At 31.2% G+C, this 21,730-nt stretch overlaps 1 protein-coding gene across 1 annotated transcript in view; it reads right to left on the reverse strand.

The window, feature by feature from the left end:
• Positions 1–21,730, reverse strand: part of LOC143083659 (phosphatidylinositol 4-phosphate 3-kinase C2 domain-containing subunit alpha-like) — a 58,776-nt gene that overhangs the window by 36,436 nt on the left and 610 nt on the right. The window contains exons 2-15 of the mRNA XM_076259940.1: positions 14,253–15,860; positions 13,570–13,646; positions 13,025–13,173; positions 12,259–12,382; positions 11,224–11,335; positions 10,205–10,275; positions 9,394–9,463; positions 8,919–9,053; positions 8,384–8,445; positions 7,479–7,493; positions 4,759–4,901; positions 4,137–4,221; positions 3,092–3,217; positions 2,497–2,667 (exon numbers count right to left, since the gene is read on the reverse strand). Of these exons, the coding sequence (XP_076116055.1) occupies positions 2,497–2,667; positions 3,092–3,217; positions 4,137–4,221; positions 4,759–4,901; positions 7,479–7,493; positions 8,384–8,445; positions 8,919–9,053; positions 9,394–9,463; positions 10,205–10,275; positions 11,224–11,335; positions 12,259–12,382; positions 13,025–13,173; positions 13,570–13,646; positions 14,253–15,815 (2,903 nt within the window). The 5' untranslated portion in view covers positions 15,816–15,860. The remainder of the gene's footprint in view (positions 1–2,496; positions 2,668–3,091; positions 3,218–4,136; positions 4,222–4,758; positions 4,902–7,478; positions 7,494–8,383; positions 8,446–8,918; positions 9,054–9,393; positions 9,464–10,204; positions 10,276–11,223; positions 11,336–12,258; positions 12,383–13,024; positions 13,174–13,569; positions 13,647–14,252; positions 15,861–21,730) is intronic.

The raw sequence follows: 21,730 nt of genomic DNA on the forward strand, positions 1-21,730 counted from the left end.
AATGTAGACCAATTTGAAAACTGGACCAAAAATTAAGAATCTACATACACAATTAGATTTGGCATATCAAAGAACCCATTTATTCAATTTTTGATGAAATCAAACAAAGTTTAATTTTGGACCCCCATTTGGACCAACTTGAAAACTAGGCCAATAATTAAAAATCTAAGTACATTTTTAAATTCAGCATATCAAAGAACCCCAAGGATTCAATTTTTGTTAAAATCAAACTAAGTTTAATTTTGGACCCTTTGGACCTTAATGTAGACCAATTTGAAAACGGGACCAAAAATTAAGAATCTACATACATAGTTAGATTCGGCATATCAAAGAACCCCAATTATTCAATTTTTGATGAAATCACACAAAGTTCAATTTTGGACCCTTTGGGCCCCTTATTCCTAAACTGTTGGGACCAAAACTCCCAAAATCAAACCCAACCTTCCTTTTATGGTCATAAACCTTGTGTTTAAATTTCATAGATTTCTATTTACTTATACTAAAGTTATGGTGCAAAAACCAAAAATAATGCTTATTTGGGCCCCTTTTTGGCCCCTAATTCATAAACTGTTGTTACCTCAACTCCAAAAATCAATCCCAACCTTCCTTTTCTGGTCATAAACCTTGTGTTTAAATTTCATTGATTTCTATTTACTTATACTAAAGTTATTGTGCGAAAACAAAGAATAATGCTTATTTGGGCCCTTTTTTTTTGGCCCTTAATTCCTAAACTGTTGAAACCAAAACTCCCAAAATCAATCCCAACCGTCCTTTTGTGGTCATAAACCTTGTGTCAAAATTTCATAGATTTCTATTCACTTAAACTAAAGTTATAGTGCGAAAACCAAGAAAATGCTTATTTGGGCCCTTTTTGGCCCCTAATTCCTAAAATGTTGGGACCAAAACTCCCAAAATCAATCCCAACCTTTCTTTTGTGGTCATAAACCTTGTGTTAAAATTTCATTGATTTCTATTCACTTTTACTAAAGTTAGAGTGCGAAAACTAAAAGTATTCGGACGACGACGACGACAACGACGTGGACGACGTGATAGCAATATACGACCAAAAAATTAAAATTTTTGCGGTCGTATAAAAAGGTTTTAAATGAAAAATCGTCAGAGCTACGTCGTTTGAACTAGAACACGTGTGCGCATGTGCACAGGTGGGAAATTTAATTATGCATCCTTCATTTCTTCAAAAATGCTAAAGTTATCATTGATACCTGTATCTAACGTTCATTTTAAGTATTTTGTTGAAGAAATAACGTGGAAAGAGCTTCTTCGCTCAGTCGTGCTGTGTAAATGTACACAAATTTTACGTATCCGTTTATGGTCCATGTTTTACCATTGTCAAGTCAACATCCGGTTAGAACACTGTGATTTTAAAAACGAAAGTAAATTTTTTGATAATGTCATTTTGCACAAATAAAGAGTATAAGACAGATTTGAGCACGCAGATGTGCACACTTTGAATGATGCACTGCAAATTTAACAGTGACATCTGAACATCAAATTCATATCATATCAAAGTAAAGTTTATAATCTTTTTTTTTAATGTAATGTCAATCATTGGAATGGCCATCTGATTACTATACTATTGTCTTTTGTGACTAAGTCTTAAGGGATTAAAATCGGGATCAGATATGAAATGTCCGGCTGGCTCAAATATTTTTTGGAAGCCCTGTGTCACACAGTAAATGGTCAGTCACAGATTTTTGTCATTTTTTTTTTGATACAGCTATGGTTTGTATAACTAGACAGAAATTGAAAAAAAAATGCAGTCATAATTTTTTTATCTTTTTAAATATCACTGAATGGATACTTTCAAAATATGAGAGTATTTGTTTAGAAACACATACAATTTGGCACAAAATGTTCTTGAAAAATCCATGTTCTGTGATAATTAATTTTTCACCAAAAACACCATATTTATTGTCCCTGCAGCTTACCTAATGGTAAGAATTCTATTATATTGTGTTACGTGGATTGCTTTCTCCTTAAAGTATGTGTAAGAAAATTGTATATGTGTATAAAAAGTGGAAATAAACAAAACCAAAACAACCGTTTCATTTTTCCCCCTTTATTCACAAGTAAATAATAAGCTAAGTTGGTTCATGTCTGTCATATTTGTTTTTTGGTAAATTGTTTTGTAATAAATTAAATCAGGCAATAAGTTTTCTAAATTGAATTGTTTCATATTTTTTGTGTCAGAGCCTTCAATGGCAATCTATAGGGTATAGGTTTTTCTCATTGTTGAAGGCACTGTTGCTTATAATTGCTTACATCCACTTTGAACTATGAGGGATAGTTGTCTCATTGGAAATAATACAACATCTCAATCATTTTATATTAGACAAAGCAAAAAATACCTCTACTATGGTGGATAGTTGTATAATTGGCAATCATGCCACATTTATTTTTACAGGACTAATTTCACTATAAATCATATTTCAACAATTCAATTTTAAACCAGTCTGAACTGGTACGGATACATACTCTTTTTGTGAGTAAAGCTGTATAGTGACTCCACCCAGAACAGTCTGTAATTTATCAGTAGCATTAGCAGGACTGTTGTTACCAGTAGCAACAGATTTCTGACCATACAAAGTCAGACATAGTCTTGTCTCCCTTGGCAAGGCCATTAATATCACTTTTTCAAAATTAATCCTGAAAATAAAAGATTGACAAATTGTAAGACTTATTAATATCACTGATATTGGAAAATATCTCTTGTACTTTTTAGGACCTTATATAGCTAGGTTTTGATTCTTTCAAATGTACTATATTGTAATAGCTTCAACAACAGCTTCCAAACCTTTGATGAGCCTTCAAAATTATAGAAAAATTGTGCATTCAAAATTTTTTTTTTTGTGCATTTTTAGGATTTAGTAGTAGAAAGGGATTGATGTGTTTTCACTCAAAATTAAAAGGCAATATTAAAGTAAGATTTTTATTATTCAAAATTTCAATTCCACTTATATATTAGCAAACTGTAAAAAAACAAGTTATTAACTTTATGTGACCAATAAAAACTGTATTTCTTTCCTAAAATTACAGAAATTTTATAACATTATTGATCTGTCTACTTTACCATTCGTCCCACAGTATTCTATCACACAGGCCAGTATTATTGATAGCTTTAAAGCTTGTCATTCTGTCCAGCTCAATCTTCTTGTTAGCATAGTACAGAGAACATACAACTTTATATTCATCATATCTGAAATTAGATTAGGGCTATTAGATATTAAATATACTTCCGGAAGTGTTACCTGTTTTTCTAAGACCATCAACTCCTACTGATTGAAAATCATTTAAGTTTATCTATTGTCGTAAATTGTACAGATATCTCTTCATCAACAAACAGTAATAATCATAATAATTCATCTTCTAAAATATAAACTTAAAATTGCGTTAACCATGTTAACCCTGACAACTTACATGATATATCCAAAAGGTATTTCTGAAATAAGTGTACCAGTATGCATTTTATTTACTTATTGTGAACTAGATGCTTTAAACATAATAAATACAGAATGTGTCCATGGGACACAAAAGATGCCCCTGATTGCATACAATGCAAGGCATTCTGAAGTCTTAAGATTTAAAATGAAGGCATGAGTTGATATAACTCAAGAATCTTCAATGTGACACCTTCCAAATTTGAACTTGATCATTGTTTTATGGTAATGTTTCATAACATTTGGTTAAGGAAAACTAAAATAAGAGAACAGAAACCAGGGACATATCAACAGACATACAGACAGACAAGGGAAACACTAAATGCTCCCTCTGCTGCTGTGGTCACATTAAAAAAATAACAAATTCCGATTTTCTTCTTCTTCAGCTATGACTTTTTCAGTTTATTTTGCAACTTATGAGTTTAAATGTCCCTTTCATATTTTTCGCCCCTCTTTAAAGTTCTTAAGTCTGTCATGTATATGGTAATATCAATGATTTAATTAATTTATATATAAACCTCATATAAAATATGGTTAAATTGGAGTATTTTTGGTAAATGACAAAAAAACATATCAACTTTCTTTACAAAATCTATGACTTCATACTTTCTTTGTGTTCCAAACTATATCAACTACTAACTTTTCAGCATATTATACACAACAAAATAGGGAACTTACTTAGTAGACCAGTATGGAGGAATTCTGTGTACTGTTGCTATATGCAATATGAAATTATCTTCAACAGTGGTTACTGATTTGCTGCCTGGAAATAAAAATAAATCATACAATTTGCAGTGTATTAAAGAGCTAAGCAGTACACCATCAAATCAATTTGAAACAAGAATGTGTCCACTTTCATTTTCTAAGTTCAATGGACCCTGAAATTGGGGTAAACAGACGGGAGAACAGACAAACGGACGTACAGACCAGAAAACATAATACCCCTCTACTATCAGAAGTGGGGCATAAACAGAAAAATTTTGCCTGGTGTTGGCCCATTCATGCCCTTAAACGGTGACAAAAGAGTAAAAATAATAGTAAAGTTTTTAAAATGAAACGAACAAGAATGCCTGGAAAAAAGGGCTAAAACAAATCTATTAGCCTAAGTAAGAGTGGCCAATGTTTTTACATTTATTCATCGCAATCAAACTGACAAGAACAGAACCAATCAGACAGTTATTAAGTATACTCTTTATTTCATCTTTGTCGTCACCAATCAAAGAGTATGTTACATCTACTTTAAATATCCCAGTCTGCCTTGACAGTAGAACCAATCAGAAAATCTGTTACATCTACTTACCCCAATCTGCTTTGACAGTAGAACCAATCAGAAAATCTGTATGGAATGTTATGCAGTACATTCTAATGAATTCTTTCACAGCCTTCAAAAGCTGTTCTAAAGCCTCTTCCATTTCTTCTATCAATGAACATTTAATTGCCATACTGAAATATAGTTTAGATAAGTTAAACATATATTTTTATTAATCCTAAGTAAAATGGATTAGACACAAGAAAACTATATATGAATTCCTCTCTGAATTGCAGTATAAAACAATCCAATGTTAAAATGAGCATGCAGTCTTTCAAAATATACAATACTTTACAAGTCTAGGCATTGAAAAAGAATGACTAAAAAGGACAAATAATTGGTAATGATGATAATGATGTGAATAAACCACAATAACACTATTTATCTTCAAATGACTATCAATCTTTCAGACCTTTTCATAAAAACACATGTTTAAATATCTGAACGTTATGTTTATACACCAGGTATGGATTACCAAATGTCAGTATAATTTGTCTATAATATGAAAACAAAATATGAAATATGATCGCAATTACATAGCACAATTTATGGATAAAGCTTCTGAAAAATGTTTTCTATAATAAAACTATATTTTACAATATGTTTTACTCATCTGTTAACCACATATTTTGTGATTGTTCTAAATGTCATTGGTTAAATTCAAGGTGAAAAGGTCACTTATTGCAGATAATGTTGTTTCACTAACATTATACAAATAACAATTTTTGAAAATCAGGTCAAGGTCAGATGAACCATGTCAGACGGACATGTTCACTTTTCAATAATTCCATAAACTAAATATAGTTGACATTTTGCTTATTATGTGAGAATAATGGTTTGCAGATCTGTAATGTTTATCATAAAAAATAAAATAACAAAACATAATTTACAAAACTCAACTGCTTGGAAGAAATATCATAGCAACAGAGTTGAATACTAAGTAATAAGATTAGCAAGTGTTCTTCAAAGCAACCCCAAACCGTACGACTATTCTACGTTGTATATTTGGTATCTATAAGATAATATAACTCTTTTTACATATAAATAGTACTGATGCTTATACTTCAGTGGCGGATTTAGAGGGTTTTTCATAGGGCCCAGGCCCCGCTTTTGAGGAAAAAAATTGGTTGATTATATAGGGAATCATTGAAGCATGACTGGAGCAGTCAATGGGCCCCCTCTTATGAAAATTCCTGGATCCGCCACTGCACTTTTGTTAGTTTTTGGCAGTTAAGACTGCCTAGCAGAATTATATTTCATAATAAAAATCTATTCGTTATACATAAAACATTTTTTCTAATAATGTTAGTTTTGTTGCTACAATACATGTTATGACTTTTTTGTACATTATACACAGAAAAGCTTAGTTTGTTGAAATTATTATAGAAACAGGCTTGGACTTGCTCCATAAAGCATAGAAGACTATTGTTAAAGAGTTTTCTTCTAAAAAGAGGACAATAGACAATAAATTTATTTCTTTTAGGCAAGTGCTAGCATATAGCTTATTAAAGTAATTTCTATTGCAAATAAATGCTGTGTTGTTGTTCTCAAGGTACCATACTTGTCTCAAATGGGGGATTGGTAGACATCCATTTAAAAAACAAGAGTTTAGAGACACAGGTACACACATTTTTCTTATAACATGTTTTCAAGAATAAAAGTATGAAACATTACTTATTAGATATTAAAGTTACTGTAAGAGCCTATTTCAGTAAATCCAAGCCTGCTTTTAGAAATTCAGATTTTACCAATGAAAAAAAAAGCTGCAGTACCAAAAAGCTGTGACCAAAATAACGGCTAAAATTTTACCATTCCATATAATTCTGCTTACTAGATAGGTTGAATATAAACAAAGGGTTGACTACTACCAAACTAAAGAAATGTTAACAAGAAACAGATTATATTAACAGAACAATGTACATGATGTATGTGTCAATGAGACAGCAACCCAACAGCTTAAGTTCATATATTTATACAAGGAGTTTAAAAATACTGTCGTCGGTTAGTTATCTCATTAAACATTAACATATAAACAGTGGATTTAACTCTTTGACACTCATTCTTATTAAGAGGTTTTCAGCCAATCATTTTGTATTGGTGTATTTTTAGGGGAAAATTACCCACAATGCATCTGATTCTGATTATGATGAATTGCTGAGTTGTACAATATGATGACAGGAATGAGTGCAAGAAATCAACTCACAAAATATGCTGTGTAATAAGATAATGAATTTTCAATAGCATCTTTAAACACTGTGTAGGTAGATTCTTCTTTTCAAGACTTCAGGTTATTGTAAGTTCAAACAAAACAGTTTACATGCAATTATGTTCTTCTATTTAGATAGACATCTGATTAATTGAGAGTACAGTTTACACTTTTTTTGTTATGGCTATTCCAGTAAAATTAATGGGGAAGATAAAATTATTTCACAGAGAAATAAATTATCCAATACCAGCAAAAGATAGGTTAAACTAATCACTTAGTGTTTACTCTATATGACAAACACTTGCAGAAAAATGAAGGTTTGAAGAGGAAAAAGAGAATCTACATTTTGATAATCTACATTTCTATAAGAAATACATAGCTTTTATATTAATATCAATAATTTAAAGAAAATAAGACCAGAAAAGGTTCTAAAAGCTTAATGCACGATAGGAGAAAAGACCCTCGTCATAACAGAATATATATTTCAATCAGGAAACATAATTACCCATGTTTAAGATACCTTAAAGATGAAATAACAGTCATGTATACATTCAGGGAAAAAAATATAAGTGTAACGATTTGCCACAAAACTCACCAAATCATGGAAATTTTTCAATATTTAAATAACTGTGTGAAAACAGGCAATTACAGAAAGAATATAATTTTTTTAAACATGTTTCAGATAAAAGCTACTTAAAATGAGTCTAAAAGAAAACAAAATCATATCAACTATTGTTTTAGGATTGTGTTTGTCTCTTTTTAAGGAATATGGACCCTTTCATAAACGATGAAGACCTCAAAATAGTAAATTTATATTTTCGGGTTACTGCAGATCTTTCCTTAACTGTCACGATAAATTTCTGGCAAATGGATATACCTTTAAGCAAAAGTTAAATTAATCAAAACAGAACAAAACCCATTCAATTCAGAAACTAAATATGTACTACAACATAAATGCAAATTAAAGGAACATACAAAAGTAAAAATATGATAAAACAAGCTTAGGGAAAAGTAGTTTTCTAAATATACATTGAAATGGTCGCTGGTCTTAAATTTTGTTATTTAAAGGTTGTTATGGTGAACTGTATTCTGGACTGTTCCAGAATTGTGTTGGAGTTAGAAGGCACTTCAATTAAAATTGATGTGTGGAAGTTATTTTCACAAATATCAGAATTATGGAACTTGAAAAAAAAGTGACTTCTGACCCTGCATACGTTTATTTCAGGAAAAGACCCCAAAAAACTTTGTCCCATTTTGTAATTTGTTATGGAATCTAAACTGAAAATTATTAAAGCTCTTAAAGTATACACTTGATATTTTGTTAATGCATTTCTGAATATAAATTATGATATTATTCTGATGTCTGGTTTCACAAAATCCTATCCAAAACAATCGTCATTTTAAACTCACCCTATGGCTTGCTGTGTGGCATAGTCTTCTGTATCTTTAGACATAACTTGACCCTCCTGGCTCTATAAAAAGTCAAATATTTTACATACTGTTGATTCATCTATTTTTCGTGGGTTTCAGTTTTCTTGGATTGAAGAAAAATGCATTTTCATAGATGTTTGATCTCAAGGTTTTGCTTAAGTTGTCCCGAAACCAACCAAATCCGTAAAAAATTGTTGTCGATTGAATAAGAATGAATCCACAGTATTTAACATACTGCTGATTCACTTGTAAATCAATTATTGTTGTAAGCTGCTGAAAGTTATATTTGTTTTATTGTTGGTTTTGTCACTTGAATTGTTTTTTTTTTTGCAATGTCAGGATCTTTTAAAGCTGACAATTCAATTATCAATTTTACTCAACATTGCTAATTGCTGAAGGCCTAATACAAGTGTTTACATCCATACTTTTTGGACTCTGTTGGACTGTCGTCTAATTAAAAATAATGCCGCATCTCCTTATACTTTCATACTGTGACCAAAATTTTTAAACTTACTGTGAGCTGTGCTACAATGTTTTCTACTCTCTGAAGAGTTTTTGTTATGTCCATAGTTTCTATCTTACATAAAGTCAAACATATGGCCTTCACAGCCTGGCTTAACTGCTGAGATCTGATCAGGGCTGTTTCATTCTGAAAGAATAAGAAAGAATTGTACATAAATTTAAAGGAAACATTGTCATTTAATTGGAAAATAAAATACTTACATTTTTTTGAATTTTTCCACAAATAAATTTAATTTATCCACAAATATAACCTTAATTTTCCTCTATACATAAGGACTTTCTTCAGCAAAAGGAACAGGAAATAATATATCCAATATTTGTGTTTCTTTTTTCATCTGACATTTTCTATCTTCATAAGATATTTTTGTTTTAAATTGTCTTCTAAACATGCTAAACATTTGATCTGATATACATACAAACAAACAATATTTTTTAACATTGTATTTCTTTTCTAACTTTTATAGTACCTTTAGGATATGATCTCTTAATTTCTCAACTTCAACATAAAACGCATTCAGAAGAATCTCCATCTGTTCCCTGGAGGAAAAAAATAATCCATTTATGGTACACAAAAAACAAAACATTTAAAAGTGCAGATAACTTCCAAGAATACACAGAATATAGCAAATACAATAAGATTAAGCTACTACCAAAACTAGCTAGTGTAACCAGGTAAATAATTTGAAGGTTTTATTTTCTGGCTAATTTTGAATTAAGATAAAATCATGAAAATATCCTTCTGTATTTATTTTAACCTTAAGAAAAGTCAGAACATGAAATGAAAATTTGCAAAATTAAACCTTGCAAAAAGATTTGACCGTTGAAAATTGTGAAATTCAAAACTCCACAAAACAAACCACTTTATAGTATTTGTGTGTGTTTTATGTACATAAATGTTATGCTTCCTTAATCATGAACCATGAAGCTAGTGCATAATACTGTATAAACTGGTAGCACTTTATAATACTAATAAAGGGAGATAAATCCGGAAACTTTCTATTTAAATTATATATGTGGAGTTGTCACCAAATATCTCTTTCAAAGTTATTTGACTGACATCAATTATTTCTATGGATGGGTTCATCGTGTCTAATGTTCTTTAAAATATATAGTTCCATATATGTTTCATTAGAAGAGCTTATATATTACCTTTTTTCTTACATATAAAATCCTTAGATGCATTAGATTGATTAATTGATTGTTGGTTGCTTAACGTCCAATGTTGCATTAGCACAACTTAAATAATTTATTTACATATATTAGATAATCAATACATACTTGTTTGCAATCATTTCATCTGTTTTTACATAATCTTTAGGAAAATACAAGCATTGGCTATCATCATCAATCTGAAAAAAGTTATTTTTACTTCAAAATATGATCCAACTGAAGTAAGGGCTATTCCAGAAAAATGTATGGGAGGGTTGGAAGGCACATTGTATTAATAATACATGAGTGATGGGTATCAGAGCAACTTTTCACACTATAATGCACTATAATTCTCAATTACAATTGTCTGGACAAAAACTGCCTTCCAACCCCCCCAACCCTCCTACATTTTTTTTCTGGAATAGCCCTAACCTTAAATTAAGATTTGTTCTTTCATAAACAACATGATAGGTGCTCCAAGTGGAGTTGGATCTGCTAACCCTCAGGCATACCTGAGATCATTCTCATTTTTTGTGTTGCTGTCTTTAGTTTATTTTCTTTTTTGACTTGAGTTTCAATATCCCTTTGATATTCTAGGCCTCTCTATTTTAACAATTGGAAGCTATTACAGAACATCAAATCAAATAAATATGTGTACTTGAAAGAACATGATTTATTATTTAGTTCTAATTAGCTTTGAACAAGCTTTTTCTCTGTTGTTTTCATGCAAGTTGTGTTTTATGCTTCATACCAAGCAGATGAGTCAAGCCTTTATCAACTGATTATTACAGTTAGTTCTTTTATGGTTTTCATTTGAATGATTTCCAAATTTGTCATTGTTGGGCATTTTATAGCTGACTAAGATTTTGAAAAATATTGAATACATTTTAGCTGGGTTAGCTTTCATCATTTTCTAATCAATTTTCCAGAATTGAAAATAATTCCAGATTCAAATAATTCCTTGTTGTATACATTTTTATTTACTGCTCATATCAATGGGTTGTAATTTCAGGCCTCATAAAAAACAAAAACAAATGGTCTGGCAACTCTACAGAGTAAATAAGATAACATAGAAAAAATTTGGTGCATCTAATAAGAATTGAGTTGTAATGCATCACAATACATGTATTATTCATTTCTAAAATTACCGTTCTAAGAAATGGTAATAAGACTTCCTGTCTTCTCATTAGGGTAAACTTTATATCTTCATCAAGCTTCAAACAGTTATGGACATATTCATATCGACACAGTGGAAACTTACTGCAAATAATTGTGAGTTAAATTATTTTCTTTTTTAAAAAGGCATTAACTATCACTTAAGATAAATTGTTTAACAAATCTTTAATCTCAATTTGAATTTTCTTTTCATCTCTTTTAGAGATTTTCTAATTATTCTCTTGCATTGTCAGTATTTTTAACAAGGTGTCGAATGTTCAGGATTTACATAAATGAGTGACACAGATCTATGTAATGTTTCTGCAGAAAATAAATTAATGTTCTACAATTTTAAACATACTATAAACAAGTTTCAAGCATTTTTAATCTAATAGTTGTTTTTTTGCAAGAGGAAAAATATAGGTAATATAAATGAAACTTGGAACTTCTTTTGTATGTAACATCCTGAAAGTTACAAAATTGCTTACTGTGGATTCATTTTTGTTTGTGGGATACCAATTTTTGGATGATTTTGTCGGTATCGATACTTCCCTAGATTCTAAATGCTCAACAAAGTACACACTTTCTAAAGGCTTGTATATAAACAGACTTAGCCTGTAATTCATTTATTGCTTGTTGATGTGTTACATATTTGTTTTCCGTTCATTTTTTTCATTTGAATTGCTTTACATTTGTCATTTCAGGGCATTTTATAACTGACCTATGCGGTATGGGCTTTGCTAAATGTTGAACATTTTACGGTGACCTATAGTTGTTACTTTCTGTGTCATTTGGTCTCTTATGGAGAGGTGTCTCATTGGCAATCATACCACATCTTCTTTTTTAAAATTAAGCAAATCCATGAAATTGAATATCCATGAATATAGTTAAACATGAAAAAATATAAATGAATCCGAAGTATATAAATGGCTGCAACGTTTGCAAGAAAGGGCTTAATGAGAAGATATATATATCTACAAATATAGATGGTAACAGTACAATTATGTCTCAATTTTTCATCAACTTACTTGAGAAGATATTCTGATCTGTCATAAACCTTTAGTAAAAAGTCTGATGTGTTTAAATCTTTCTGTGATGCTCCCAAGGAACTATATAGTACATGGCTTATCACCATTTCTGTGGGATTTTCAACTAAAATAGAAAACAACACAAATTAATAAACTATGGTTATTCTCCTTATGAATTATTTTTAGAGCAAGATATACATCTTCTCAGAAGTATTTTCCAGTTTACATCTATGACATACAATGTCAATAACCCGTTGTTCAGTGGTTGTTGTTGGTTGATGTGGTTCATACAATGTCATAAGTGTTTCTCATTTCTTAGTTTTTATATAGAATATACCTTTGGTTTTTCTGTTTGAATTGATTTACACTAGTCATTTGGGGTCCCTTTATAGCTTGCTGTTCGATGTGAGTCATGGCTTTATGTTGAAGGTCGTACTTTGACCTATAACTATTTACTTTTTATTAATTTCAAATTGGATGTTGAGTTGTCTCATTGGCACTCATACCACATCTTCTCATTTCTATTGAACTTCACCTCAGTCCAAACCTCATATATAATGATACATGTACTAAGACTATGTCTCTGGCCTTTGTTAGTCATGTGTGATTTTTTTTATGTTAGATCATATATGTTTTAGAATATGACTTCCATTTTCACTGAACTAGTACTCATTTTTGCATTCACCATTTCCATTTTTAACTTTAACATACTTAACTATGACATGTATGATGGAAGTTGGATTTTTGAATTAGTCCATTTACTTACCTTCACATGTAAACACTATAGGCTCAGTAACAAAGTCAGAGTATACAATAATTTTAACAGACATGGAACACTGTTGTTTGGTACACAGGGGACTGACTATAAATCCTAGGTTGGTCTTTGTGTCCGTTGACTTGTATCGTGATTTCAACCTGCAAAATAGAGCCAGAAAAAGTTAAACAGTAGTCATGGTTTAACTTAAATTTATCTAGCTTTTGTTTTCTATATAATTATTACAAATAGTAATCTTTCGTACAAGATGATAAAATCAAAATTGAAAGAAAAATTTGCTATTTTAACGTTAATAACAATATTCTAGCCACTTTCAACATACATGAAGGTTGTAACCCGTTTTTTTTTTATTTTTATTGTTATGAAGAGATTTTGAGTTTTTCATTTTTTTTTTCGGTGTGAGCAAGGTGAGTGAAACTTTATGTTTTATCTTTCATGTCCATTATTGTGCAACACATTTTCAGTTTTATTTTTTAGTTTAAACACTACAAAATTCACAAGTTTTAATGATTTAACAATCCAGGAATAACACATACTCAACAACCATCTGACAGAATGCATTGGACTCATCATCTACAAACATGTGCTGCCTCAGCCTCTCAAACGATTTATCCTGAAATAGACAAACATCAGCATGATCAGTTACAAAAGTAACTACAAAAATGTATATATAATGATTTTTTTCTGAAATTGACATGAAAAAAACATATGTGTAATTATGCTTATCATGTTTATTATATAAATTTCAAAATTAATTCAGAAAACAAAACACATTCCAATTACGTCATACATGACATACAAGGTTACAGGTACATTTTGTATCTAAATCATTTGTAAGCCCTGTATATGTGTAACCTGAAATCTTTCTATACTACTCTTGAATTAAAACTTGTAGTTTATATATTTCTTCAGTACTTTTCAACCATTTGAACTTGTGTAAACAAAACACTTCTCTTATATAAACAAAAATTTTCTTACTATTGTTGAAGACTAAATATTGACCTTTTCAAGTCTTTTGGGTCTATGTTGTGGGTTGCTGTCTCATTGGTGTTCATACATATCCTACATCACCTTGTATACATCATGTTCTTAACAATAGAAACTTTAAAAAAAAATAACTATGCATACCTTGGAAATAGAAGGCAAGAAACAAATTATGATCTGTGATCTGATAAAATATCTTGTTAGTTTTAAACTCAAATATACATTTGAGTCATACCTGTGATTTAGGAGGGGGTGGACGAGGGGGTGCCTCTTGTTCTGCTTCTACAACTGGTACTGCACTCTTAAGAAACATCTCTAGTTCATCATGGCTCGCCATTGGACAAACCCCCTTCTCGTCATCCTCGTCTGGAATTTGTGGATATAATGATGAACTGTATCCACTGTCCTTATTACCTCTGTGAACAGGTTGCACATCTGTTGCCTCTGCGAACACAAAAGAGGGAAATCCCCCTTTGGGTGTTCCGGCCGAAACTCCTTCTCTTGAACAAACAGACTCGCTTCTTTGCCGTCTATACAATGGATCAAATGATTCTAAAGATAAATATTCTTTTTCAACCTCATCTCTTTCTTCATCGGACAATTCAATCAAATCACTTCCTTTACGACTTCGTGGTAGCGCATCGTCCACAAAATCACGATTATGAAAGTTGTCCTGAAAAACATCAGAATCTGTTTGTTTTTTATCTCCCCTTATGTTGTCAAATTCACTAGCACTAGCAGTTCTATGAATACCTGCTTGAGGCACATTAAGTCTGTGTGTTAACCATGCATCAGTACCATGCATACTAGATGGCCTGTTTGTATTAATTGTAGAGCTAATGTTTGGTGTAGGATTATAAGGATGTGGTTGAGAAAACTGATGTTGAAATTTACCAGCCATGACAGCCTGGTTTCCAGTTTGTTGTAAATTCGGAGGTGGTGGATGCATAGGAAGCACCTGAACCAGTCCATGTCCAATTTGTAAATTTGTAGGATAAATAATTGGGACATTTGAAAGACTTTTTCTAGGAGGTAATGGGGGTCCAGAAGTAGTCACATTTGTCATGTTTGTAGCACTATTCACAGCCCAAGGATCATTAGATGCATTATTAAAGTTTGGATTAAAAAGTTCTTGGTTCCATCCGTAACTTCCAGTTTGTCCAGAGGACTGCCAGGGGGTCGGTAATCTAGCACCAAAATCGGTTCTTGATGGTTCTCTTCTTACTTCTCTAAATGCATGACTAATATCAGGATATGCTGGGTTGTTTGGATTGGAAGACAAGTTTTCAGATGACGAACTTGATGATATCTTATTAACATTTTCGTTACTTCCTGAATTGTCAAAAGATAGCCCTTGTAAATCCATGCTGTATTTAATATGACTAAAGTCCTTTTCATGTGTAACTGTGGGTTGGTCAGGGGACAGAGCTATCAAAGAGTCTCTATTTTTAGAAGTAGGATCAGGCATTGTCAATTGTAACGGACTATTATTTCTAGGTATGCTAGTTCCTGAGGAACTTGTATTATTTTGCATTGAAAAATTTCCTGTGAAATTATTTTGAAATGAATCTCCAAATGGGTCTGATGCTGGGTTCATGAAATTTTGATCCACTGTAGAATTTGTTCTTGTGTCTGAGAAATCGGGAATATTCCATCCCATTGAAGGCGGATCTGACCTTCGCGATCTTTGAGGTATTGGTGGTGGAGGGTTTAATTGTGGCACTGGGGAATTGTTTGTACCCCTTTGTTGGTAGTTGAGGGATTTTCCGTCCATCCCTTGGGAACTTGTAAATGCCATTTTTCAAGATCTTATCATTTAATCTTTATTTCATCTGTCAAGATTCTGTAATAGAAAAAATATCATTTAACATTTAAAACTCTTTATACATGTTATAAATCAACTGCAAGATATGACAACATTTTATTACTGTTCCTTCCAACTTTTCCTTTTGAAGATTTTCAACTAAGTCATTCCTCAAAATTTCTATAAAACAGATGAATTTTAGGTTGCATTAAGAGTCTTCATACATATTTTACTATTAACAATAACCACAATAAACCTATTTCTCGTATCAAACATAAACTAAAAGAAATAGCCAAGGAATTTGTTTTTGTCCCGGCCGATAAAGCTGCTAATAATATTATTATTGTTTGACGTAAATTTTACTTTGAGGTTCTGAAAAAGGAAATCCCTAATCATGCTAATTCACCAACATTCCAACTGACTCCATTTTCAGAAAACGAAATCTGTAACAAACATAAACTTTTAGCCACCGCTTTACAAGCAGAGCCAAATACAATGAAAGTCCCAACTACATTTGTATGTATTGGCTTCCGAAGCTACACAAAACCCCTTACAAATATAGATTTATTTCGTCTTCAAGCCATTGTTTATTGTCTATTCTTCTTACCAGCACACTTGGTACAATAAAAAACCTGATAATAAATTGTTCAAATAAGGCCTTCGAAAATATAAATTACTTTTGGAGTGTCAAGAACTCGTTGGAAGTACTTGATAAATTGCATGCTTATATTGGTGATTTTGAATCTGTTCAAAGTTTTGATTTTTCTACCCTGTATACCACATTGCCTCACATTCTCATTAAGAAAAAAATTCACACACCTAATTAAATGGGCATTCAAAAAATCAGAATGTGAATATATATGTTCAAATTCTTTAAGGACATTTTTTAGTAGCAATAAACAAAAAAACTATGTTAATTGGACATGCTTTGATACTATATATGCCCTTGAATTTTTACTAGATAACATTTTTGTTCGCTTTGGGGATTCCGTATATCGTCAGATTATCGGAATTCCAATGGGGACTAACTGTGCACCAATTATTGCGGACCTGTTTTTGTATTGTTATGAGTTACAATTTATGACAAAAATAAGCAAAGACCCATCCAAACAACATCTGATAAACAAATTTAATAATTCTTTTAGATATTTGGATGATATTTTGGCTCTCAATAATGACGACTTCAGTATGTATATTAATGAAATTTATCCTGTTGAACTTACTTTAAATAAAGCTAATACTAACAATGACAACTGCCCTTTTCTCGATCTTGATATCTATATCACTAATGGAAAACTGAATACTAAAATTTATGATAAAAGGGATGATTTTTCATTTCCTATCGTTAATTATCCGTTTTTAGATGGTGACGTTCCCTTGTCACCATCTTACGGTGTTTATATATCTCAACTTGTATGATTCGCTCGTGTATGTAACAATGTTTTAGATTTTAACGAGAGAAATTTATGTATTACTGAAAAATTATTACACCAGGGTTTTCGATATCACAAACTAGTCAAAACATTTACTAAATTTTATCATCGGTATAAAGACATCATTCGTAAATTAGCTCAACATGCAGACTTCTAATACGTTCAGGTATTTCACATCCAATTTTTTATTGAAATATTCTTTATAAAGCACAAAGGTGTCAGTATTCACCTCAGAAACTTACAAAACCTTTGAATAGACTTATTAAGAAGGGATATAATTACGATACTGTTGTCAAGTCATTAAAGATTGCATATTTTGGCGTTAATACTGAGTCACTGATAAGGTCTTTGCATCGGAACTAAACACATTTATTCTAAAAAAACAGTTGTTGGCATGACACAGGTTATGTTCTTCTCATATATGTTATGATGGTATGATACTAAACCCCTAACGGGAAGGATTGTGCCTGATGTTCATATGATGAAATCATAATCTTTCAGTCAGTTTAATTGAAGTCTGGAGCTGGCATGTCAGTTAACTGCTAGTAGTCTGTTGTTATTTATGTATTATTGTCATTTTGTTTAATTTCTTTGGTTACATCTTCTGACATCAGACTCGGACTTCTCTTGAACTGAATTTTAATGTGCGTATTGTTATGCGTTTACTTTTCTACATTGGTTAGAGGTATAGGGGGAGGGTTGAGATCTCACAAACATGTTTAACCCCGCCGCATTTTTGCGCCTGTCCCAAGTCAGGAGCCTCTGGCCTTTGTTGGTATTGTATTATTTTAATTTTAGTTTCTTGTGTACAATTTGGAAATTAGTATGGCGTTCATTATCACTGGACTAGTATATATTTGTTTAGGGGCCAGCTGAAGGACGCCTCCGATGCGGGAATTTCTCGCTACATTGAAGACCTGTTGGTGACCCTCTTCTGTTGTTTTTTATTTGGTCGGGTTGTTGTCTATTTGACACATTCCCCATTTCCATTCTCAATTTTATAGAAATCATCATTTCTTACATAAAAATTAGAATTAAAATCTGAATGTTCCCATTTTGTGTAAACCAGATGACATCAATTAATATTTATGGATTTAATTGTGTTGATATGGATTTTAATTGCAACCTGTGGACTTTTCATGGCAAAATATGATGGAGTTCTATATTCTTTCGTAATTTTTTTTTTTACATGTACATAATGTCATACTGAGATTTTACTACATGTATAATAAAATTTGTAAGAGTGTGTCTCGCCTACTTTTGCTGTAAATCGCAGGCTAAAACAAAAATGAGGAAAAAAAATCAATAAAAATATTCCTCTTGATACTATCTTTATTGATCTTTTGATTGTGAGAAGCTTCTGTCCAAGTTTGGTAAAAATCCAGGATAGTTTATGAATCTAATAAATGTTTCAAAACTTTAAATGCAGACTGTATGTAATGTTAATAGTCAGAGCTCAGACATAAATAAGTCTGAATCTGCTTTTGACTCATAGAGGTCTAAGTTTGTAAGTTTTAGTATTTGTCTCCCTTTAATGCAAGACAAAATACAAATTAAATAAGTCCAATATTGTTTAGCAAGAAATAATTGACCAGAATCAAAAAGTTGCAAATATCGACTCCTACAAGTCGATAAGTTATCAAAATTGGTTAACTTCAAGACCCGCGCATATTTATAAAAAGGTCATGCATCTAAATCAAATAATGACAACATTGAAAGACAATGTTTTGTCTTCTTAAGAAAAATAATTAAATATGAATGAGAGTCTAAAAAATCAGAGATAATGTTTATTAACCTTAACAATGCAACCACCTGGAACCACACTTAATGACGTAAAACATCTGTGTTTAGTAAGGATGTTCAATTAGATAATTAAATATAGATAGCTCAAGTCCTTGTGAACTCTCAGACAGGTTTTTGCTGTCATAGGTGGTGTACTTTGGCCACCAAGTAAAATTAAGTTTTTTCATCAACATAAATAGACCTAAACAAGTCTGTCATTTTCTGACTTAGGGGTCATCCATAATTGTCAACCATTTTCCAAAGTGTACAAAACGTACACTTTTTCAGACCCCCCACCCTCCCTCAAAAAGTGTACATCAACCATTTTCAGATTTCAAGAGAAGAATCAGTCATTTTTAATAAAAAGAAGATCCTGTCTATTATATTTTAGTTTAATATAGAAATTTGCATTGAAAAAAAAACTAAAACATGATCTGACTGTTTTATTTGATGACATCTATCTGTGATGCTTGTGTTTTGTCAGAATAAAGAGTACACAGATTAGTGTTTCCCGTATCACACAGTGGGAACTTGATGATGGTAACTCCAATAAAAAGGGGACATAGAGCATGCAAAAGATTTACAAAAGAGCACATAAATTATGCTTAGAATCAAAGAAAGGGAAATACATGATTATATTGCATTGGTAAAGTATGGACTGACAGTTGTTGATGGAATCAGAGCTCAAGACAGCAATTAATAACAGTGTAATGTTTTAAAAACATTTTGAGTTTTTAAATTTCCCGCCTGTATTTCTATTTAAAAGGTCCCTGTAAATATACCATTCATGGCACTATTATCGTTTATGTATATATACTGTAACGTGTACATATATTGGATATTTTTTAAGTTAAGGTTAAACTTCATATGGAGGTGCTCCTAATTAAAATAAGCTTATACTAAGAAAAATAAGTTTACTTCCGGTTTACTGGTTTATTTTTTTGGAATGCATTACAAGGAAATTAATCGAAGGACCAGTTTAAAATCTTTTCACAAAATGGCGTCTTGTCAAAATCAAAACATTCAAAGAATTTAGTGTTTCCATCAATTTTGTTTATTAAACAGAGTAAAACGATATCGATCAATAATAAAGCAGGTGAAATTGACAATCGGGGGTACTGAGAAATGCTTGCAAACTTTTTGTTTAAATAATTTTACTAGTTCACATTTTTGAAAGATTTAGTTTTCATATGATATGATCTTTTAATCGTTCAATCCTGATTGAGTAGAATTATGATATCGAAATCATTATCATCAAGTGAAAATAATAAAGAAAAAATAAGAAGAGAAACACACCAAAGCCTATTCTCGAGTTTACAAATCGCGGAAACGATATGAATTCCGGAAATTAAAAAAAAAGCGTACGGTAAAAATGTTGATTTTTTTACCCCCTCCCCCCAAGTGTACGTTTTGTACACTTTGGAAAATGGTTGACAATTATGGATGACCCCTTAGATAAGTCTAAAATTGAAATCACAATTTTATAATAAATACATAGTTTGACTTCTTTAAGTCGAAAACAAAAATCGACTTGTTTATGTCTGAGCTCTAACTGGTTAACTGGAAGAAAAACTAGGTCCATTTACAAGTAAAATACATGTACATGTACAGATAAACAGGTACAAAATTTTAACAAAATTTCCTTCTAGATATAAGCTTTGGATCATTAAGATACTGTCCAGTCCTAGTTTGGTAAAAATCCAGGATCTTAGGATAGTATGAGTAAGTTATTAAATTTTTTAAAACTTTAACCTCAGAGTGAATCACTGTTTCCTGAAAAAAATAAGTATAATATGGAAAAAATGGATTTTTTTTTTTACAAAATTTACTTCTGGATATATACTACATTTTGTATCTTATGATTATTCTGTCCAAGTTTGGTACAAATCCAGGATGGTTCAAGAAAGTTATTAAAATTTCAAAAACTTTAACCATAGAGTGAATATTTGAGGACGCTGACGATGACGATGATGACCCCGATGACGCCGACATGTAGGATCGCTATGTCTCCCTTTTTCGACTAAAGTCGAAGGCTCAACAAAAATCATTCTTTTTAATCTAAATTTTCAAAAGATAAATTTAATTATTACCAAAATTAAAGTTTGGTAGAACATCATAAATATTACTAATACAATATGTAAAAAGTCAGTCTACACATATGATATGTATATGTACAAATGTATAGCGATATACAAAAGTAACATGATATAATGTTATTTTCATTTTTGTACATAAATTTTCTAGTATGATCGAGAAATGGAACATGTATGTCACAGTACGTGTGATACATACTGTACATGTATATATAATATATACTCATTTCTACATATTTGTAATATACATTGTAATGTATGTTAGCATTCTGACACTGGCGCTCAGCCAAGCTGCTCCATTAGCATGATTAGTTTTTAAAGCAATTGAAATTATCCACTTTGACTATCAAAGGACATGTTCATGTATGTCCATCTCAGAAAAGGCATAAGAAATTGTAAATAATATAAAATTTTACTACTTCAATATGATTTCATTGATATGACAACTTACATGTATTTCAACATGTTCAATTTTCACCATATCAAAAATCAGTTTTTGGTTAATAATTCCTTGTTCTCTGGTTCATAACAAGGTTTGGTTAATATCTCTTGGTTCTTTAGTTCATATTAAGATTTTGGGAGTTCCCCAGAAATTGTTGTA

This window comes from Mytilus galloprovincialis, chromosome 7, assembly GCF_965363235.1.
Source record: "Mytilus galloprovincialis chromosome 7, xbMytGall1.hap1.1, whole genome shotgun sequence".
NCBI lineage: Eukaryota > Metazoa > Mollusca > Bivalvia > Mytilida > Mytilidae > Mytilus > Mytilus galloprovincialis.